This window comes from Pungitius pungitius, chromosome 18 (genome assembly GCF_949316345.1).
Source record: "Pungitius pungitius chromosome 18, fPunPun2.1, whole genome shotgun sequence".
Classification (NCBI taxonomy): domain Eukaryota; kingdom Metazoa; phylum Chordata; class Actinopteri; order Perciformes; family Gasterosteidae; genus Pungitius; species Pungitius pungitius.
In genome coordinates this window covers 8,852,787-8,871,353 of record NC_084917.1, presented here as the reverse complement: position 1 = coordinate 8,871,353, position 18,567 = coordinate 8,852,787, and the positions used below count along the sequence as shown (strand labels likewise).

General features: G+C 44.6%; 1 protein-coding gene across 1 annotated transcript in view; it reads right to left on the bottom strand.

Annotated features, from left to right (window-relative positions):
- Positions 1-18,157, bottom strand: part of nsmfa (NMDA receptor synaptonuclear signaling and neuronal migration factor a) — a 28,690-nt gene extending 10,533 nt beyond the window's left edge. The window contains 5 exon segments of the mRNA XM_062558823.1: positions 972-1,024; positions 8,053-8,125; positions 8,776-9,654; positions 9,881-9,942; positions 17,813-18,157. Of these exon segments, the coding sequence (XP_062414807.1) occupies positions 972-1,024; positions 8,053-8,125; positions 8,776-9,654; positions 9,881-9,942; positions 17,813-17,883 (1,138 nt within the window). The 5' untranslated portion in view covers positions 17,884-18,157.
- Positions 18,158-18,567: the final 410 nt, after the last annotated feature.

The following is an 18,567-nucleotide window of genomic DNA, read 5'->3' as shown; positions in this document are numbered from 1 at the left end:
CACTGACTCCCTTTGATTAGCCAGATTGATCCAGTTTATTTTTGTTTTTTTGTCAGTCCCCCTCATCCGATGCCATACAGAGGTGTGAGGAGAAAGCGTTATTCCTCACAGCAGGCAGAGCATGAGTGCTGGAAGAAGTTGACATTACAGCATTGATACGATTTGGGGTTTTAGTAAATGTCAAACAGAAATCTGCTATGGTACAATATTTATTAATGTGGGTTTTCATTGGGTTCTTGTAAACTCACAAAATACTTGATATAATGACCTTATAACCACAGTAGACACATTTTGTTCATCAGGCTTTGACATTTGTCACCATGATTCGTACATAACGTGTAATTTTAAGAATGAAGTTTCTGGTCTCATAACTTCTAAATGTAACATACACTTTAACCTAATGTTTTGTTCATTTCATTGTTAAGATGACTTTGTCCCTCACCATTTCCTCTAAAGGGCAAAAATACTGGGCAGGTTACAGACCTGTTGAATAACAAAATCGCCAATGCCATCAGCAAATATCTAAACCACAACGAGGACGAATCTATAGATTATCGACATCATCTCTTATAGAAAGACCACTTCATCTCAACCATTCATCCCGTTGCTTTATGTCATTTAGTCTTTTCTCTTTAAACTTTATAACAAATCAAAAAGAAAGAAAAAGCTGGACATTCAAAGCAAATGCAACAGGAATAGATCACCTACACAATCGTACATTCATGCGCAGACTCGCGTCGCTGGCTCATTATCACAGACACACACTGACGGACCAAATAATCCTCAAAGAAATGCAATAGAGCATCACGAATCCCAACAGAGCAGCAACACGCACACACACACACACACATGCAAAAAACACACCAGAAAACATGAAAAAAACCACACAGATGATGTTGGGGTGAACTAAATCACAGTCAGTTTGAGCAAACATACAAGCACACACACACACACACAGATCTCTGACTCACTCTGTGCTTTCATCCTCCTGCTGCCCACCATCCGAAGATGCTTCCGGAAGTTCCTGTGGGTAGAGAAATCAAGGCAGAAGAGGGATGACGGAGGACAGAGGAAGAACCCAAATGAAAAAGAAGAGAAAGAGGGAGGGAGGGAGGGAGGGGTGGGCGGCACAAAAACAAAGCAAGAAAGGACAAAGTTTAATGTTAAGCTTCTATTTCTACTAAAAGAGGTTACACATCGATAATAGAAATAAGAGATAATTACAGGCACATTTACTAATTTCCTCAATGTAAGTGGAAAATACTTGTCAGCAGAGCATTGTGGGCGTAATGTTGCGCCAAAGTACCTATTTGTGTCCTTTTATAGTGTAGATTATTGAGTCAGAGGAGATATGTTCATGTGACAACAGCCAGAAGGGAAACCCTCCAAGTATTTTCCTGATTTTTATCTGCTCCGAGCAGAACTACTGTACATCTGAGGAAACTAGGACTCATCAGAGGGAGGTTATCCAGCCATTATGCATGAGTGGTGCTTCGTTGGTCAGTGTTGATTTGTTGGGTCTGTGTGTGTTTAACACAGGTGGAATTTAGCTGTGAAGTTCATGCCTGATTCACTTTTTATTTATATTTTAGAGCCTAATTCATACTGGTCAACATATTTCTAAAATAACTTATTTGAGACTGCCTTTTAATTTCCCTCAAAGCCTGTTTTAGTTAAAAGTGTAGAATGAATAACATTGACCTACAGGCGAAGGACCCGAACATACCTCCACTGTCAATTTAAATAATGCTGCAATAATGCTGGCGTTGCTTAAGAGCACAACGCGTACACTGGCCTGTGGCTTCGCCTGGATGTCTTAGTTAAAAGATATGGGCCGGCTAATTATCGGCCAGGCTATATCTGCTGCTGATTACAAGATCAAACAACACGTTTTGCATCGTTGATTTAAATCTCCTGAATCACAAAGCAGGCTTTTTTTATCCTCATTATTCAAATATAAGAGTCTGCACTGCTGTGTCTCATTGAAGCCAACGATGTTTTACAAGATAACATGTTTTTACATTCATCAGAAGAGATGCAGGTGTACAAATGCTGATTGGATCGGCTAAAACCCCGTTGTTTTCAATATGCAAGGTTTTGAGCCTTCTAAAAGTCTCCTAGCAACAGTAACATCGTGACAACACCATGCATTTGCAGTCTAGAAGTCGTTTTAAATGGAGGCTTTCGATTACCATGTTCCCCTTAAGATCCATTTAGTGTGTTTTAATGACAACAAAGAAATGGTGTTTGAATGGTCTTGTCTGTGGCTTTCTGCCTGATCCTGACATGATGTTCTATGCAAGAGACCCAGATAAACATACTTTTATCTTTTGGACTCCCTCCCATGGTGCATCTACATTTTCCTTATACCAAGCCTTATACCGACACACGTGATTAATGATCTCAGCATGTGGTGTGTGTGTGTGTGTGTGTGTCTTTTGTCTTCTGTCTTTTTTTTTGGTGGTTGAGAAGCCCATAAATATTGTAGGAACATAAAAGGAAAAATAAATAGGTTGTGGGTTCTTTGTCCTTGGTTTGCCCACATAAAAATGTCAGCAAAACAACAGTTAACTAGCAACATCAAACGCTACATTTTACGAGCATCACACATTGCAACACGCAAATACACGGTCTGATATAATTCTGGTCTAATTACAGATAAACAACATCCCGGTTGCTTACTTTGTACTTTGAGAAAAGTATCCTATCATACCCTGAATGCCCTGTGCTTAAAGCTCAGCTGCCCACAAAGGAAGCGTGTGGACACAGTTTATGAGATTTAGTCAGAGGGGCGATGTGAGGGAACCACGACCTCCTCCTCTTCCAACCAAAGACCATCTGACAGAACCTCCCCCTTTCATCCTATGTGCTTCTCCGATGCTCAATAACGCCAGGACTCCATCTCCTCTCCCGTTCGTGCTCCCATCTGTTTTCACATTTTACTTTCGCTTGATTTGTTGCTGCCTTCCCATGTTCCAAATTCTCAATGTCTTTATTTGAAGAAGAGAGTCATAATAATGTATGTAAATCAAAAACTTAAGTAATGTCAGATTCCATGAAATCCTACAAATTTTACTTTTCTAGTAATAAGCACTCTGAGATTTCAGACGATTCAGAGCGATGCTGAATTGTCTCTTTTACTCTCTTTGTGCAAAGCTGTTCATAACAATGGTCCTAAACGTGGTCTCAGTTGGGATGAGGATCTGGTACTTGGAAAACTACAATGCAAAAAGGCAGAGGTGGGAACAAGTCACTGTTAGGCAAGTCACAAGCAAGTCTCACGTCATTGCCCTCGAGTCCCGAGTCAAGTCGAGTCAAAGACGAAGCAAGTCCCAAGTCGAGTCACAAGTCAAAGCCAACAAGTCTCAAGTCGAGTCACAAGTCGTACCATTTTAGTTTCGAGTCATTTCGTGTCATTTTATTATAGTGGGGACGGGGAACCCTGGGTGATGGTGCGCTGCCTCACAGACCTAGACTACGAAGGGAAGGGTAATGGTGGATGGACTGTGACTGTGTTATAGTGCTGTAACGCTCACCCCAATGCTGCAGCGTAAATAAGGAGGCGATGACTGGCTTGCAACTCCGCTGCATTTATTTATATAAAACAACTCAACTTCGGTCACTGTTGGCCGTCACCACGCCGAACGAACACTTCCGCATACACGGCCCCCCAAAACTCGGGTTGTCTCGCGTAACTACAGCTGGTAACAGAGCATAACGTGAACACATGCAACATCTGCATAACTGATTAACTAATAACTTTAACTCAGCTCATTACACTACTTTAAAACGGACGTTGACATAATGTTGGCGAGGATTTCCATCGGAGTCTGAATCCGGGTTCAAGAATCCCGATTTTTGTAACCATGAACGAGCTGTCTCGTTGATACGGTCAAATGGACTGCAGTGATTGGATGTTGTTCAGGCAGCGCGCGCTCTCTGCATACAGGTGGCGCACATTTTTTTGACAGATGCAGATAAACAGAGCGGCGCGGTGGTGTGAAAATGTTTTCCCCCAGTTTTCATGGGAAGTAGCAAGTCTTCTCGAGTCAAAAGGCTCGAGTCCAAGTCAAGTCACGAGTCATCGGTGTTCAAGTCCAAGTCGAGTTGCAAGTCTTTGTACGTTTTGTCGAGTCGAGTCTCAAGTCATCAAATTCATGACTCGAGTCTGACTCGAGTCCAAGTCACATGACTCGAGTCCACACCTCTGCAAAAAGGTATTATTCCTGCACAGCTTTTTAGCTTAGAACACATCTTTACGGTAATGCTGATACACTCGCAAACACTGGTCAGAGGTTTTTCATCCGCACTGGGGTTTTTATTGCCTTAACTTTGCCATCAAGACTGAAGTGAAACAAAATTCCAAAAATGTAGATGGCCAAAAAACTGCCATCAAGTCAGGAATGCAACACATACTGTATGTGTCGTGAGTAGCTATATTATATTCTATATTCTTTGAGCTGGTTTTCCCATTTGATCCTGTTTAATGGTCAAAAAGACAGAATAAGAAAGGCAATAATACAATTAAAATTAAATACTGGCTGTTAGGGACACGGCACATGATGATCTTCCTTTTAAGCAAAGGTTTTTAGTTGGATGAATTTTCCAAATGATTTTAGTAGTCAATTTGTTTGTAAAACTTTCTGCTATTTTTACACATTTTCAATCAATGATGAAATAACACTGAACCTTAATGCTGTGACGCTGCAGATGGACTGAGATGTCAAAGGAACTGAGATGTACTGCATGCATGGTGTCACATTCACCATCTGCCACCGTGTGGGAGAGTTTCTGAACTTGTTACTGATGTCGGAAGTTCTGCAACAATCTGTTTTTAGGCAAATACGAACTTACCGTTTTTTTAGTTTTGTCCAGTGGCAGAATGCTGCAGTAACATAACTTGTATTTGGGGATTGAATACTGAAGTTTTCTGAATTAATGTCACATTGTGCAACACAACAAAATGTTTCTACAAAAGCAGTTGACCATGGTGAGATCCATCTGACCTTTATAAAACCACTCGTACATTAAGGACCCGTTTTGACCTTTTCAGTTTTGTCTATGAATGACGCTCTTTTATTTAATGTGAGTGGCGGTAAAAATCCGGCCTTGAAATTTGGGCACCGTAGCAAGTTATGGGGTAAGCACATCCTGTTTCAAAATTGCTGACGCCCTCACCTCGAAAGGCCACGTTGGGACTCTTTGTCTTAGTCCGATTAGATGTGGGAGTAAATAAGTTATTGCATAGCCAGAAACAAGTGCAAACCGCACACAAAGCCAAGCAAACCCTGAAAGGTGCAGCTGCGTACCGCTGGAGGACTTGGGAGAAATTCTGCGCCCTCATTCTGCTTTTTATCTGCACAAATCCCCAGAAAGCCCTGCCGGGACGTGGCACAGTATTAAAGGGATGAGGGTAGGACGGTAAAGGGGGGTCTGATTCCAGGGCTTTTAGCTGCAGGGTCTATTTGGCTGTTAAGGGGAGGCTGAGGTAGGTGGGCAGGCAGCAGCTAGACCCGTGAGTCCAAGCACATCATCTTATTTTCTTTTCATCCCCCTGTAACTAATGTGCCAGTCTGCATGTGGTATAATCCATCATACAATAGAGCCGCTAATCTTGTGACCTTGTGTGTCTTTGCATACTTCGGAGATAATTATTTTGTTTGTTTTTTTCGGGGAAATGTATGTTTCTTGAACAGAATCAGTCATGGGTACCTTTTGTATATTATGATATGCGGCCTAAAGGAATGTTGAGACTTGAATGCACCTGCAAGCCATTGGGTTACAGTACCTGCACTACTTGAAATATTGTACAGTCTCAGTTTTTCATGTTTGTGAATTATTTTCAAATGTAGAGGTGTGATTCCCGAAGTGAAAGGTTGACTGCAAGCTGTTCATTAAAGTCATTGTTCAACTTTTGAAACCATTCAGGCTCACAGAAAGAGACCACTGGATACGTCAAAGCACAAACATGGCGTGAAGCGTCTCACTGTTGATGTCTAATTATTTTTTCAAGAGAATTACTTATTGTTGTTAATCAGGAAATGTGTGACTCAGTAACCTTGTGAAGCTGATGAATATCTATGCATAGCAGAGACAGAGACAAAGCCAGGTAGAGCATCTCCAGCCATGCTGAACCTAGTTTACTGACTGGCTAAATCATGGAACGTAGTAAAGCGGGTTAAAGGAATAAAAGAGCTCAGTCATCATACAAAGAACTCTAATACGCATACAAGCAGCCTGGGTTTTTGGGGTTTAGGTAGGTGGGTTGTGTTAAGAGAAGGGGTTGTGCAGTATGAAATGTCAAAACGTGTCCTGATATATGTGTAATACATTATTACTCTCATCAATGTTATCACCTTTATCTTAACCCACGTCTCAGCTCACCATCGACCATAGGAATTATTTATTTAATTATGTTATTTCAAATATCACACTGGAGACCTACCGAGGTGTATTTGACTTTATGATTAACACATAGCTGACTTCTTCTTAAACTACAAGCACCGGGGATCCCATGCTAGCACCATAAATACTTGTTGTCAACAAATCTCTCCAGAGCCATTATTGCCACAATCAGTTCCAAACACGCCGAAAGTCAGCCAGCACAGATTGAGTGATAATTGGGGACGGCGGTTGAGGCGGTTTTACAGCACTTCAAACAGGACTGCCTCACAAATATTAAATGAACAACCTATTGCTGTGTCTAATGTAAGGTTGGGTTAGTGGGCCAGACCGACCGGACAGCCGGGTGGATGTGAGCTGATAGAGTTCTGTCAGCCAAATGCTGAAATGGACCCTTTGCTGTCTTTATTTTGGTCTCTGCTGCCGTGATTCACAACGGACTTCCTACCTACTGTTGCATCCTGTAACTCAATTTCCCCCCCCATGTAAAATTATTTGTGTTGACTAGGCTTCTCACTGACAATCAATAAATGTTAGATGATTATTTGACTTTTAATGATTTCCAGGCCAGAACAACACACACTCACTAGTTCTCACTACTTTTTCCTAGTTCTCGTCAGTTTATTGTCAGTTGAAACTCAATAATCTGGAAAAGAAAAGTGGGAAAAATAGGAAGCGGGCATGGAAGTATACTTACGATATCCTGTTTGAGTGCCCCACGATTAATTGGCATGCAAGAAGAGAGAGAGAGGAAAGAAAAAACATAGTTTAGCCCCAGCGTGCAATGAGTCCACACAACAGAGAGGAAGAACTGGGAGAGAAAGAGAGGTGTGTGTTGACAGGAAAAGACACACACACACACACACACTTTCTTTACTCACTTTGGCCAATGAACTTCCAGCTGCATAAATGTTACATTACTGCCATTCAATTATGATTTCAAAAAAGGGCTGTTGTTCACTTTGGTCCAGACTAAAATATCTCAACAACTCTTGGATGTATGAACTCTAATTACTCTGGTGATCCTGTGACGTTTCATCCGCCACCATCGGGTCAAAATGCGGTACATGCAGTTCTTCCAATACTTTCATTAAAAAATAAAAAAGACCTGCAAAACTAATAATGTTGCTTCAGTAAGCGGTAACATGGTAAACATGCTTGCTAAACTGCCACGTGTTTTGGCATAGTCATTATAGACCATGTGAGCATGCTTACGTCAAATGGTCCTCAAGGTGGGCTTTAAAAAAAAGGAACCCCGCATAAAACCGCTCTACCGTGCAGCAATTATTCAACTTTAACAACAAGTATTCAATATGATGGATTGTCCCCCTCGAGTGAACTTTAAGGGTCTGCAAGCTGTTTTTTATAGTTTACTGAAATGAAAATGAATACCAGCTTGGAAAGGTGGATATAAATCTTAAACCTATAGCGTGCTTTGGAAAAAATGGTTTGCGGTAATGTTAAGTATGTAGTTTGCAGTTTATGGCCTCAGATGAGTCACCAGTACGGTGTGTTAACAAACACACATACACACACACACACACACACACACGCGCTCACACCAGCCTGAACATTCATTCACCATCCATGTGACTGTGTCTGCATATGGTTTGTGTGTACGTCAGATGCATGTGTGCTTGAAGGTTGGACACTCACGCCTGCATTGTTGTTGTGGCAGTTTGAAAGCTGAACATGTTTTCTTTGGGGAACCAGTTGGTGTCCTCTGCAATAAGAGAGAAAAAGGATCATTCTAGGGTTAAGTGAACGGAAGAGAAGAATCCATGTGCCATATTGGTAAACGTTGAAATAAAAATATTAGGAATATGGAAGCACAAAACCAGCGACAGCACTTCACAGTCCACCACTCCACAAATGGAGCGAGGGAGACACACAAAGGAGACGTCAGAGGAGAGAGACGGGGGGACAAAGAGTCTGATATACAGACCACCATGTCACATCCAACAACAACCCCTCAGAGAAGAAATAGATTTAACTTCACTGTCATCCAGACTTATGGCTACTCTTAGTTGTCTCATTACACTGGTATTAAACCTTGAACTTAAAATTGCAAAAGTTACGTATTCCTTACAAAACCTCACAGGCTGTTAAGTGTGCTTGTTTTCACTGAATTGGTCCTTAAAGTTCCACAAACGGAAATACTTGAACCCAGATATAGCTCAATAAACTGTTCCATTCACTAACCTAATGGGGAAATAAGTATAAATGGATCCATTGTTTTCAACAAAGCAAAATGCATTCAGGCAACCTATTCCAATTGGTCAAATTCTATTTCCTCTCTTGTCCAAACAATAACCCCCCCCCCGGGTTGGAATCCAGCGCCTCTCCCTCGCTCTGTGTCCTCCGCCCTCTCACCTCTCTCCAGCCCAGTCAACCGGTCCACACTCCACATCCGCTCTAGGCGTCGGTGCTGCTTGCCTGCCTCTCGGTTCGCGCTCTCCAGATCCAGGGAGCCCTGGCTCCGCGACGGGGCGCCGCCGCACGACTCGCAGGCCAGCCCGCTGCACTCCGCCTCCCCTTTCCCGCCCTCGCCCCAGCCGCGGATGTTGTGCGCGCTGACGGAGGTCTGCAGCGGCGGCTGAGACAGGTGATGGTGGTGGCCGTGGTGGTGTGCTCCGTGATGGGAGTGGGATCCGGCCACGGACAGCGACTGCTGCTGCTGCAGCTGCAGGTTGCCGCTGCTGCCGCTGCCGCTCGCCGCGCTGCGGCTGCCGTGGTCGTGATGGTTCCGGTGGTGGTGGCTGGCGCCGCGGCCGCCGGCGCCGGAGTGGTGGTACTGAGTTGGAGACGACGATGTTGAGGAAGGGGAGGTGGAGGGCTGGATCAAGCCACCTCTGGATCCCGACCCGCCACTCCCCGATTTCTCCTTCAGGACGTCCAGTTCTAGGCTCTCCTTGCTGCCCCGGCCGCTGCTCATCAGCATGCCGCGCTGGGTGGTGATGGTGTACACGCGGGCGGGCTGCAGGGGGCACGCCACGCACTTCTGCTGGTCTTCCTCTGCCGAGAAGCTGCGCTCGAGGGACAGTCGAGACGCTTTGGTAGAGATGGTGATGGAAGGGGGCGGAGGCTGGAGTAAGCCCAGGGGGGTCTTTACCAGGACGGGCTCCCGTTTGTCCTCACGGCCCTTGGTGGCGTTGGAGCAGAGATGAAGGTGGTTGTTGTTGTTGTTCGGGCTTATCGTGTCACTCAGCAACTCGGGGTCGGGACCCACCAAGGTTTCACACAGAAGATGAGCTAGAATGGCGGGAAAATAGGTAAAGTATCTCTGAGAATGACACAGAGGAAAGTATCATCTTGATCTGGTTACCAGCTATTGTACTAAACTGAACACTGATGATCACAGCCTTGCATTTTCACAGAGGATGGGGTGAACCAGGACCAAGAGGGAGTAAAGATCAAGAATGAAGGGGCAGGGCAGGACAGAGGGATGGACAAATGGCAGGATGTCTAAGACGCTGACCTGATCCGTTTCGGTTTTCAGGGTGTGTGTGGGACAGGTACTCTCCAAATGCTCGCGCTGCTCTGTGGGGACACACGACACACATAAAGACGTTATTCATGGAGGGAAAGTATGGGTGAGCTGAAAGGAGAGGAAATGGAAGGGTAGAGACGAGCGAGAACAGGAGAACTGTAAACTATAAACCTAATTGCATTCTTTGGGCTCGGGCCACCCACAGATTAAAGATGCAGCGGCTTTATCTCCACACTTCAGGCAGCCTCAGACTTACAGTCAGAGGAGATACTGTGGAGTGAAGGATTGTTCAACTTGGATTCTCAGTATGACCCAGGCCATACATATGCCTGTGTCCTTCTTTCATACATGTGCGGATGTAAACTGTGTATTTGTGTCAAGAAAAATAGTCAACTCTGACAACCACTGAAGGAAAATGGATGCTGTGAGCGCCATGGCGACAGTACTACATCTGGTGCTTGGCTCTTTTTTTTTCCCCCCCTCCATGGTCTTTCTTTTACTTACACATAGAAATAATACGCACTTACAACTAAAACTCCAAGGTCTCTGAGGGCTCCAGCTTTTAATAGAAAAGCCCCTGGTCTCGCAATTGAATGAGAGTGACCTCCTAATGTTCCTGTGTGTGACAGGGGAGGAAAATGAGCAAAGTGAGACTGGGCAGACAAAGAAAGACAAATCATTCTGAAGATGTGCTTTCAATATCAACCAAGAGCGAATGAGGCGCAGCAGTGACTATTAGGAATAACTACATGACATCAATTAAGAATGAGAAGAGGGAGGAGAGGAAAGGAGAGCGGTTAAAGTAACTGTAATACTGCATGCTATTGATTATAAGTTACTCCTATTATAAAGATCATGATCATGTGAGACATAATGTTCTCGGAGGAAATACTGCAGCTTCTAACCTTTTTATTCAGCTATAGTTAAATTAACCAGTAGCATCCAAGACTTAGTGCTTCCAAGACCACTTGCATCAATAAAACACAACCTGGTGTAAAAAGCATTGTGCATCTTCAAAATGAAACATTACCTGGTGTTACGACTGCAGTTACAATATCACCCCGTTTGCATCCATTCAGGAAAGTGTCCTCTATCCCAACATAGCTGAAGTTGGAGGCGACTGCAAACGAATCCCCTGAATACAGGTGAATCTGTGGGTAACCGACCTCCTGCTCGGCAGCTCTGTCAATTATTAAAGCCTGTCCAACGCAGCAGGCGCACACAGTAAGAGCAGCAAAGAGAGTGCAGTGAAGGGTGACTTTTCACCTAACATTCATCTTTCCTTCTCTCACACAGAGTTTTCTTGTTCAAACTGAGCCCAGTTGAGACCAATGCGTTTTACCCCTGCTACCGCTTTATCAACAACACATTAATAAGGCTACATGGTTGACGGTATCACTATGACTTTATTATTCAAGTTAATAACATAATATCATAGCTGCCATATTAATCCGTTACTGACAAAGTAGACATTTCTGCTGTGGCCTATTTGGGAAACTGTTGTTTGCCTTCGATATTGATCCTTCGTGAATACATATGAGTAATTGCGTAGGTTTTGACACCCTCACCTCCTCATTATTCCTAATTAGTTAGTGGTGGAAACTTTCTGTGAGAGCTCCAGGCTAGTGCATGCAAAAGAACCATGAAGTACTCTATCACAGTGTAATATACTGTAGCTTACACTTCATACTGTAGTTTCCCCGCGGTCCCAGAAACCAACTGGTAGACTAATATTATGCTGTGATACTATCATATTACTAATATATCTCTGGCTTGTTAGTTTGGTGTAAATGGATTAAACACACATTGGTTTAAGACTTATGAACCATGTAGACACTGGTGAATGAAAGGTGGAGAGGTGGAAATATGCAGGTGTCCTCTTAGAGTTACAAGCCTTGATGTTTCTGTGTGTACAACACTTGGCTTTGTGCGTCTGTCAGCCTCTACGTACAATGTATTCAAGAGATGAATTGTTTGTCTCTGTGTGTTTTTGTGTAAATGTTCAGAAACGTGACAAGCCGAGTTAAGGACAGTTGTGATGAATGTAGTCTACGATGCAATCAGCAGGTGTTCCTCCAAAGCTCTGAGACATTTTCATTTTACACTCCTGTTTTATTATTCAAGAGGCCGGGCACTCTGATTAGAATCCACAAACAATGGTGCAAGAGACTCGCATCATCCATTATACATGAGAGGAAACCGAGTCGGAAACGGGTGGAGCAGAGCGCCTCTCAATCCATCCGTTTCACAAACCTTCCCTCTGGGGTGTCTCATATCGCCTTTTTGCACCTACTCCATACATGATATGTGAGCGCGACGCGTCAGGAACACAGGTGCATGCGACACTAGGGGAGATAAACCCTGCAGCCTCGCGTGAAAAATGACGGTGGTGAAGTTAGAGTCGGAGAAGAGGAGCCTGACGGGCAGATGTGAAATTCATCCTGCATGCACTCAGACATGTGACAGGGGTTTGGGGAGAGAAGCGAGCGAGCGAGTGAGGGAGGGGAGTTTCTGAAGTGGAGAGTTGGGATTACAGCAGGGAAAGGAGACCAGTGTACAGCAAAATGGGGGAATAATAAAAATGAAAGGTGGGATAACGGTGAGGAAACCAAGGAAGGAAGGAAGCGACGCAAACGAGTCTGCTTCTGTCCTAAGGACATCTGCCTCTTTTGAGTATCAACTCAACCCTGAAAGCCTGGGTCATTCAACCCCGTAAGTGGCTTCTGAAGGGCCATTAAATGCCATACGCTGAGTCATGTTTCAGACATCAGTGACGCGGATGGCAAAGGTTCAGGTTTAGTACGCTGGATTCAGATCAGATCAAATTAGAGACTACAGAGACGGATGAGAGCGGGCTCTGTGAGAGGAGTCTTTAACCTCAAAGGTGCAGTTGTAATCTGTTTCCACATATTTCACTTTAGGATGAACAACTTAAGGAGACATTTAAAAAGTGTAATGGCTGTAATGTTTTAGAAACCGCTCCAGGATGGCAGCTTTATGCGTTAATGAGAAAACGAGAGTTAGCGATGGAATAGGGTATCACACCCATACGAGTGTCATTAGTTATTACAAGCAGTTGTCCCGAATTGTATATTTCATGCTACTTCGCAAAGCCTGTTCTGGTTTCTACAGTAGTGCAACTCACAACATCCAACTGGCCCGTGTGCTTTCTTCGTTGTGTGTCTCACATAGATGAAGGTTGGGTATCCTGATAACATCGCCGGTGGAGGCCATATTTCCAGCTGTTAAATCAGCTGCCACAGAGTCCTTGAAACCACAACCAGGGCTTTTTGGGAAACATCCCCATCCCCCCCTGCCTGACAGGGCCCCAAATTGCTTCTTTGTTATTGCCTTCCACAATGACACGTTGAAGTATTTTCTCATCTGTCGCCAACATCTGTCACGTGACAACACAGCGGTTAAAAAAAACAACTTGGGAAAGGTTAGGGGATGATCAGCGAGAACAAAATAATCACATAGTTCAGCTTTGGATAAACATCTTGGTTTGAGGTAGCACGTCGCTAAGGTCAGGGGACCTCCGTCATCATGGCCCTACAAAGAAAAGTACACGGGTCAGGTCGAGAAAACAGATACTTTTTCTAGGCGTTTATTTCTTTTCTTTTTTCATCACTGCTTCTAAATCTTTCACTTTGTCACTTTGTTGTATTCCATCAGACTGTCTCCAACTCCAATGTCATGCAACAAGGATGATAACAATGTCTCGGATAGAGTCACTCGAACCACAGACTGCTGCGAGTGCAACACGCGTCCCGAAGCTCCCGCTGAGTGAGCGAATGGATGCAGCATGAGCACATTTTGTCCGTGGTCTGTGGGCAGCGTACTTAGCAGCACTCGGCAAGCCGAATGAGTCAGACACAATTACACACACTCCTTAACGCCCTCCTTAAACACTTTCTACCATGAGCTTCACTAACCACTTCACAGTCGCATAAAAGTGTCCTCCACAGCCGGACGACACACCCGAGCAGTCTCTTTTTAATGGATCCACACAGAACAATGTGTATGAGGAGATACTTGGCAGACGGGGACATTATAGAACGGTAAACAAGCCTTTCATCTCCCGTCTCTCCAGGTTTGTGCTCACGAATGCAGATACAGATGGGAAACATGACTCATTGCTTTTTCCAGTGCTACTTTCTCCTCTTCTTTGACGTCTTTTAAAACTGTTTTTTTTTTTTTGCTCCACCCGCATTAAGCAAGCGATGTGTCGTCCAAGGAGAGTCAAATCAAAGTAGATGAAATGGTTGGAAAAAGCGTAAAGTCAATGTAATTAGATGCAAAATGTTGTACAGATAACAAAGATAACAGATAAATAAATCATAACCATTTTATACAATAAATTGGTTAAAATGTTGTGCTTTTTTGTACCATTGTTTAATTCAAACTGTAATTTGATTTTAATAGATGCTCTTCATACAAAATTGACTAAAAGGTCAACATGTTAAAGAACCGACACACAAGTACGCTGCATCTGTTACTGACCCCATATCTAATCTCATGCCTTTTCCTTGTCGATTGTCATGCTGTTTATTGCTGTGACCGTGTATCTTTTAGCGCACAAGCGGCTGGAGGCTTCAAACAAGCCATCACTCCCCTGGATGTGTTCCCACTGAACATCATCAGAGTTGACGTATCCCCAGGCGTCTCCCCACTGTAAACAATGGGATGCCAAGCAAAGAGATTCCTCACTCTTAATGCTCTGGAATCGAATTCTCCTCTCAGATGGTCTAATTGAATTGGGTTTCCTTCAAACGCACACACACACACACTCACACAGAAATGCACAGCTGGGGTGATAAAAACGTGTTGAGAGGCCTGCCGCCTGCATGCGCTTCGGGCCAAAGGGACCTGGGAACGTTAATTGCGGTTCTTGAAATTGTGTTGCATTATGGGGCAAATGGGGAAACGGCACCTGATCTGGGAGCTGATAAAAATGTCAGTACGCTAGTGGCGAAACGCTACCACCTACAATGACACACAAACGTACTGTAGTTGCCTACACACATTTAACATACAGTTTAACCAACAAAGCACAATACATACAGGTGAAACTCGAAAAATTAGAATATCGTGCAAAAGCTCATTACTTTCAGTAATTCAACTTAAAAGGTGAAACTAACATATAGACTCATTACGTGCAAAGTGAGATATTTCAAGCCTTTATTTGATTTAAATTTGATTATGGCTATATATATGTGTATATACTAATAGTTTCACTTTTTAAGTTGAATTACTGAAAGTAATGAGCTTTTTCACGATACTATTTTTTCGAGTTTCACCTGTACATATTATCTTTGATCTTGAACGTTGATAAAACAATCCTTACTCAAGATCTGCTTGCTCAATTGTTCTAAAACTTGTGACCATAGCGAGAGGTCTTTCTTTGCAAATTAAATAGTAAATTAATAGATGTCACATTATTGTAAAAATATTGTATGATCAAAGAATAAAAAAGAAAAAGAATGAATATGCACCATAGCAGACAGTCAATCACCCAACGCTGCTGTAGCCCCAATCATATATCAATAATATGAGCCTCGTTCAGCATATTTATGGCAAAGACTTGAAATGAAGCAAGATTTTAGCAAAGAAGGACCAGATTGTTCAGAACTTCAGAGGAAACACAGCCTCCCTTTTTGTTGAGCTGGAATCAGTAACCTAACAGCCGTCCACGCCCATGAACACAGTGAATGCAAGTCGCCACCAATGAGAAACTGAAGAACCACCTGTCGAATGAAGTGAGACGCCATATTTCATTTTCATTTGTCCGTAAAAAAAAAAAAAACCTTTCCTCATCTTCCATTGCCGCCCTCTGCCCAAACCACACCACAGCCCGATATAAAGATCAAAGCATTCGCTTCTTCTGCTGTGTAAATTGGAATTAATATCACCCCGACCCCCCCTCGCTCGCTCTCAGCCGCTCGCGAGCTGCTGCAGGGCAAAGTGTGACCCGTTTCATAACCAGCAGTCCACAAACATGCATATGATGACAGTTTTTTTCCTGTGTATTGTTTGAATTAATTTCCTACGGATGAGGGCATCAGCTGTTGAGTGATGCAAACAAGCTCAACAACAAAGTGGGTTGTCCGTCAAAAATGTTTTGATCTGGCACACACATCGGTAGGATGGGTCATGCCAGGATGGCTCAAGGGTTTGCAATGCATAGATGGATTACCATCATTACCATTGATAACTATGGTCTTGTCAGGGAGTTTTGGGTAAATTTATACAAGGTCCCCCGAGTATAAATCACACATATGGTCTGTTGTTTGCCTTGGCACAACCACACAAGTCAGGAAAATGAGATACACTTTAATAGTTTTTATATGTACAGTTTAGTAAAAAGGGAATAAATGTGGAAAGGAAGCGAGTAGATGTATGGGGAAATGGGGAGGGCAGTGTATGCATACAGGCCGGACTATACACCTGTTTGTGTGTGAGGCGGAGCATGGAGACGTCGAGGTATGAGGTTGTGTGCAGGTGACAGGCTGATTAATCCTGTGATTCAGCAGCTGTTTGCATCTATGGAGGCAATGCTCATTCTGCCATTAACTTGGAAAAATGAGTCCTTCTCTGGGTGGGTGAGAACCCCAAAAAGTGATGAAAATGTGATGAAAAAAGACACACACACACACACACACACACACACAGTAGGTTTCGTGGCTGGGACACCCTCCTTAGTCACTAGCCATTGTGAATGAGCATCACATTCTCATCTCAAGGTGGCACACGTAGACGAAATACTCCTGCACACACGCGATGAATGCAAAGACGGCTCACACGGGGACTGTGCAGCGTGAGGGGGAGACACATGTGAGACGATGACGTAATGCCACGCCAGCCCTCGGCCGTGGACGTCGGGCGACGTTTCACAAGTCAAGGTCACACACTGCTTGAGTTGAAAATCCCAAGCAGGGCCTCCCCGGGGGAACGGACGGGTCCGCTGTGTCAACGCCACGCACAGCCTGCACGTGCTCATCAGCTTCAGCTCAACCTCGGTCACGCGGGGTAGAGACGGTTGAGCCTCGATCACTGCGCGCGGGGCCAGAAACGCAACCCACGCGGCGCTGTACAATGAACGAGGGGGGTCGTTGCGCGGCTTTTAGTGTGCGTGAAATCGCAGCCAAACAGCCCGAGTCCCACTCATTTTTGGCATTGTTTCCCACGCAGAATAAATGAAACAGCCGCTTACCGGCGCCGCTCTCTGTGACCTGTGATCGCTGCAAACAATCGATCGCAGTGATTGATTGATTGATTCATTTAACGACTGGATCCTTGGCACGCCAGGGTGTGAAGTCAGCAGCATCCTGCCACTCGGGTCGATGGCGGCCAGACAGAAAGGCATCTTGGTTCACATCACCATTCAAGAAATGAAGATGGCATTTATTTTGTTTGATGCACATTCGATGGATCGTCGTGATGATCTATTTCAAGGGGCAGCCTACCAAAGTCAGAGAATGTTAGTCGGCCATGAGTCACAGCAGCCCTCGCTTTGCCTCTGCATGACTTTCATTACACAATGATGCTTCGTTCACAACACCAGGAAAAGCACCGACGCCTCGTGGCTTATAATGCAGTCTGAATAAAACACAGCCTGTGGGAATTTAGAGATGACCTCAGATGATCTATCGCTCACAACGGGTGCTGTTTTTTTTTTTTTTAGAGAGAGAATAGAAGATGCACGCAACGGGCCAGACGGGACAGTGTTGCAGACGTGCGATGAGGGGGAAAAGAAGCTCAAAGAGCCTCTCTGCGCATCAGGGGAAAGGACGATCTGTACCGAGCGACGCGCCACCGGGAATCCAACTGTCACACGTGGCGACTTCTGGCTCGGGTCTCCCCCGAGCCGGCCGCCATTGGGTTGGGTTCGAAAGGCGCAGAGCTCCGGGTTATACTCACCTAACTTTTGCTGCCACGGAGGATATCGCATCGTTTCCTAAATGCTTCCTTTTGGACACGGCGGTTCCCATGCTGGCATGGAAACGGCGCAGACGGGAAAACGGCTCATTCCAAAGACTCGGCGAAGGGTGGGAATGCGACGACGAAAACAGTGCATAAAAAGTTGATGGAGATTCCGGGAGCCGACGGCATGTCACGCACGCGTGTGCAGAGCAAAGGATGCACAAAAAGAGAGCGACGTCTCCCCCTCTCTCCCTCTCTCCCCCGCTCTCCCTCTCTCCCTCTCTGTCTCTCTCTCTCCCCGTATGAGCACGTACGTGGGGTGGCTGCACGGTGTGTGGCTGAAAATACACGATCCTCTCCGCCTCTCTCATTCATCTGAAAATGCACTGGGAGGTGATATCATCACACAGTGTGTGTGTGGGGGGGGGGGGGGGGGGAGGGGGGCAGGTACTGTGCAAGTGACACATGGCCGGGTGTAGGAACCTCTGCTTTTTATCCCATCCAGTATTTTTAGAATAAATATATATCAATAATATATTTCTGTAAACGGTCGTTTTGGCCAACCCCCCCCCCCACACACACACACACACACACATCCTCTCTCTGTCACGCTGAAATGGTTCTCATCCAGAGCCACAGGACAAAAGGTGAGGTCGAGTCCTGCTCGTGAGCAGCTCAAACAGCTTGACAGCAATAGCTTCAGACTGATGTATTTCTTTCCTGCTGTTAAATTGTTTTTTCAAGCAAATGTG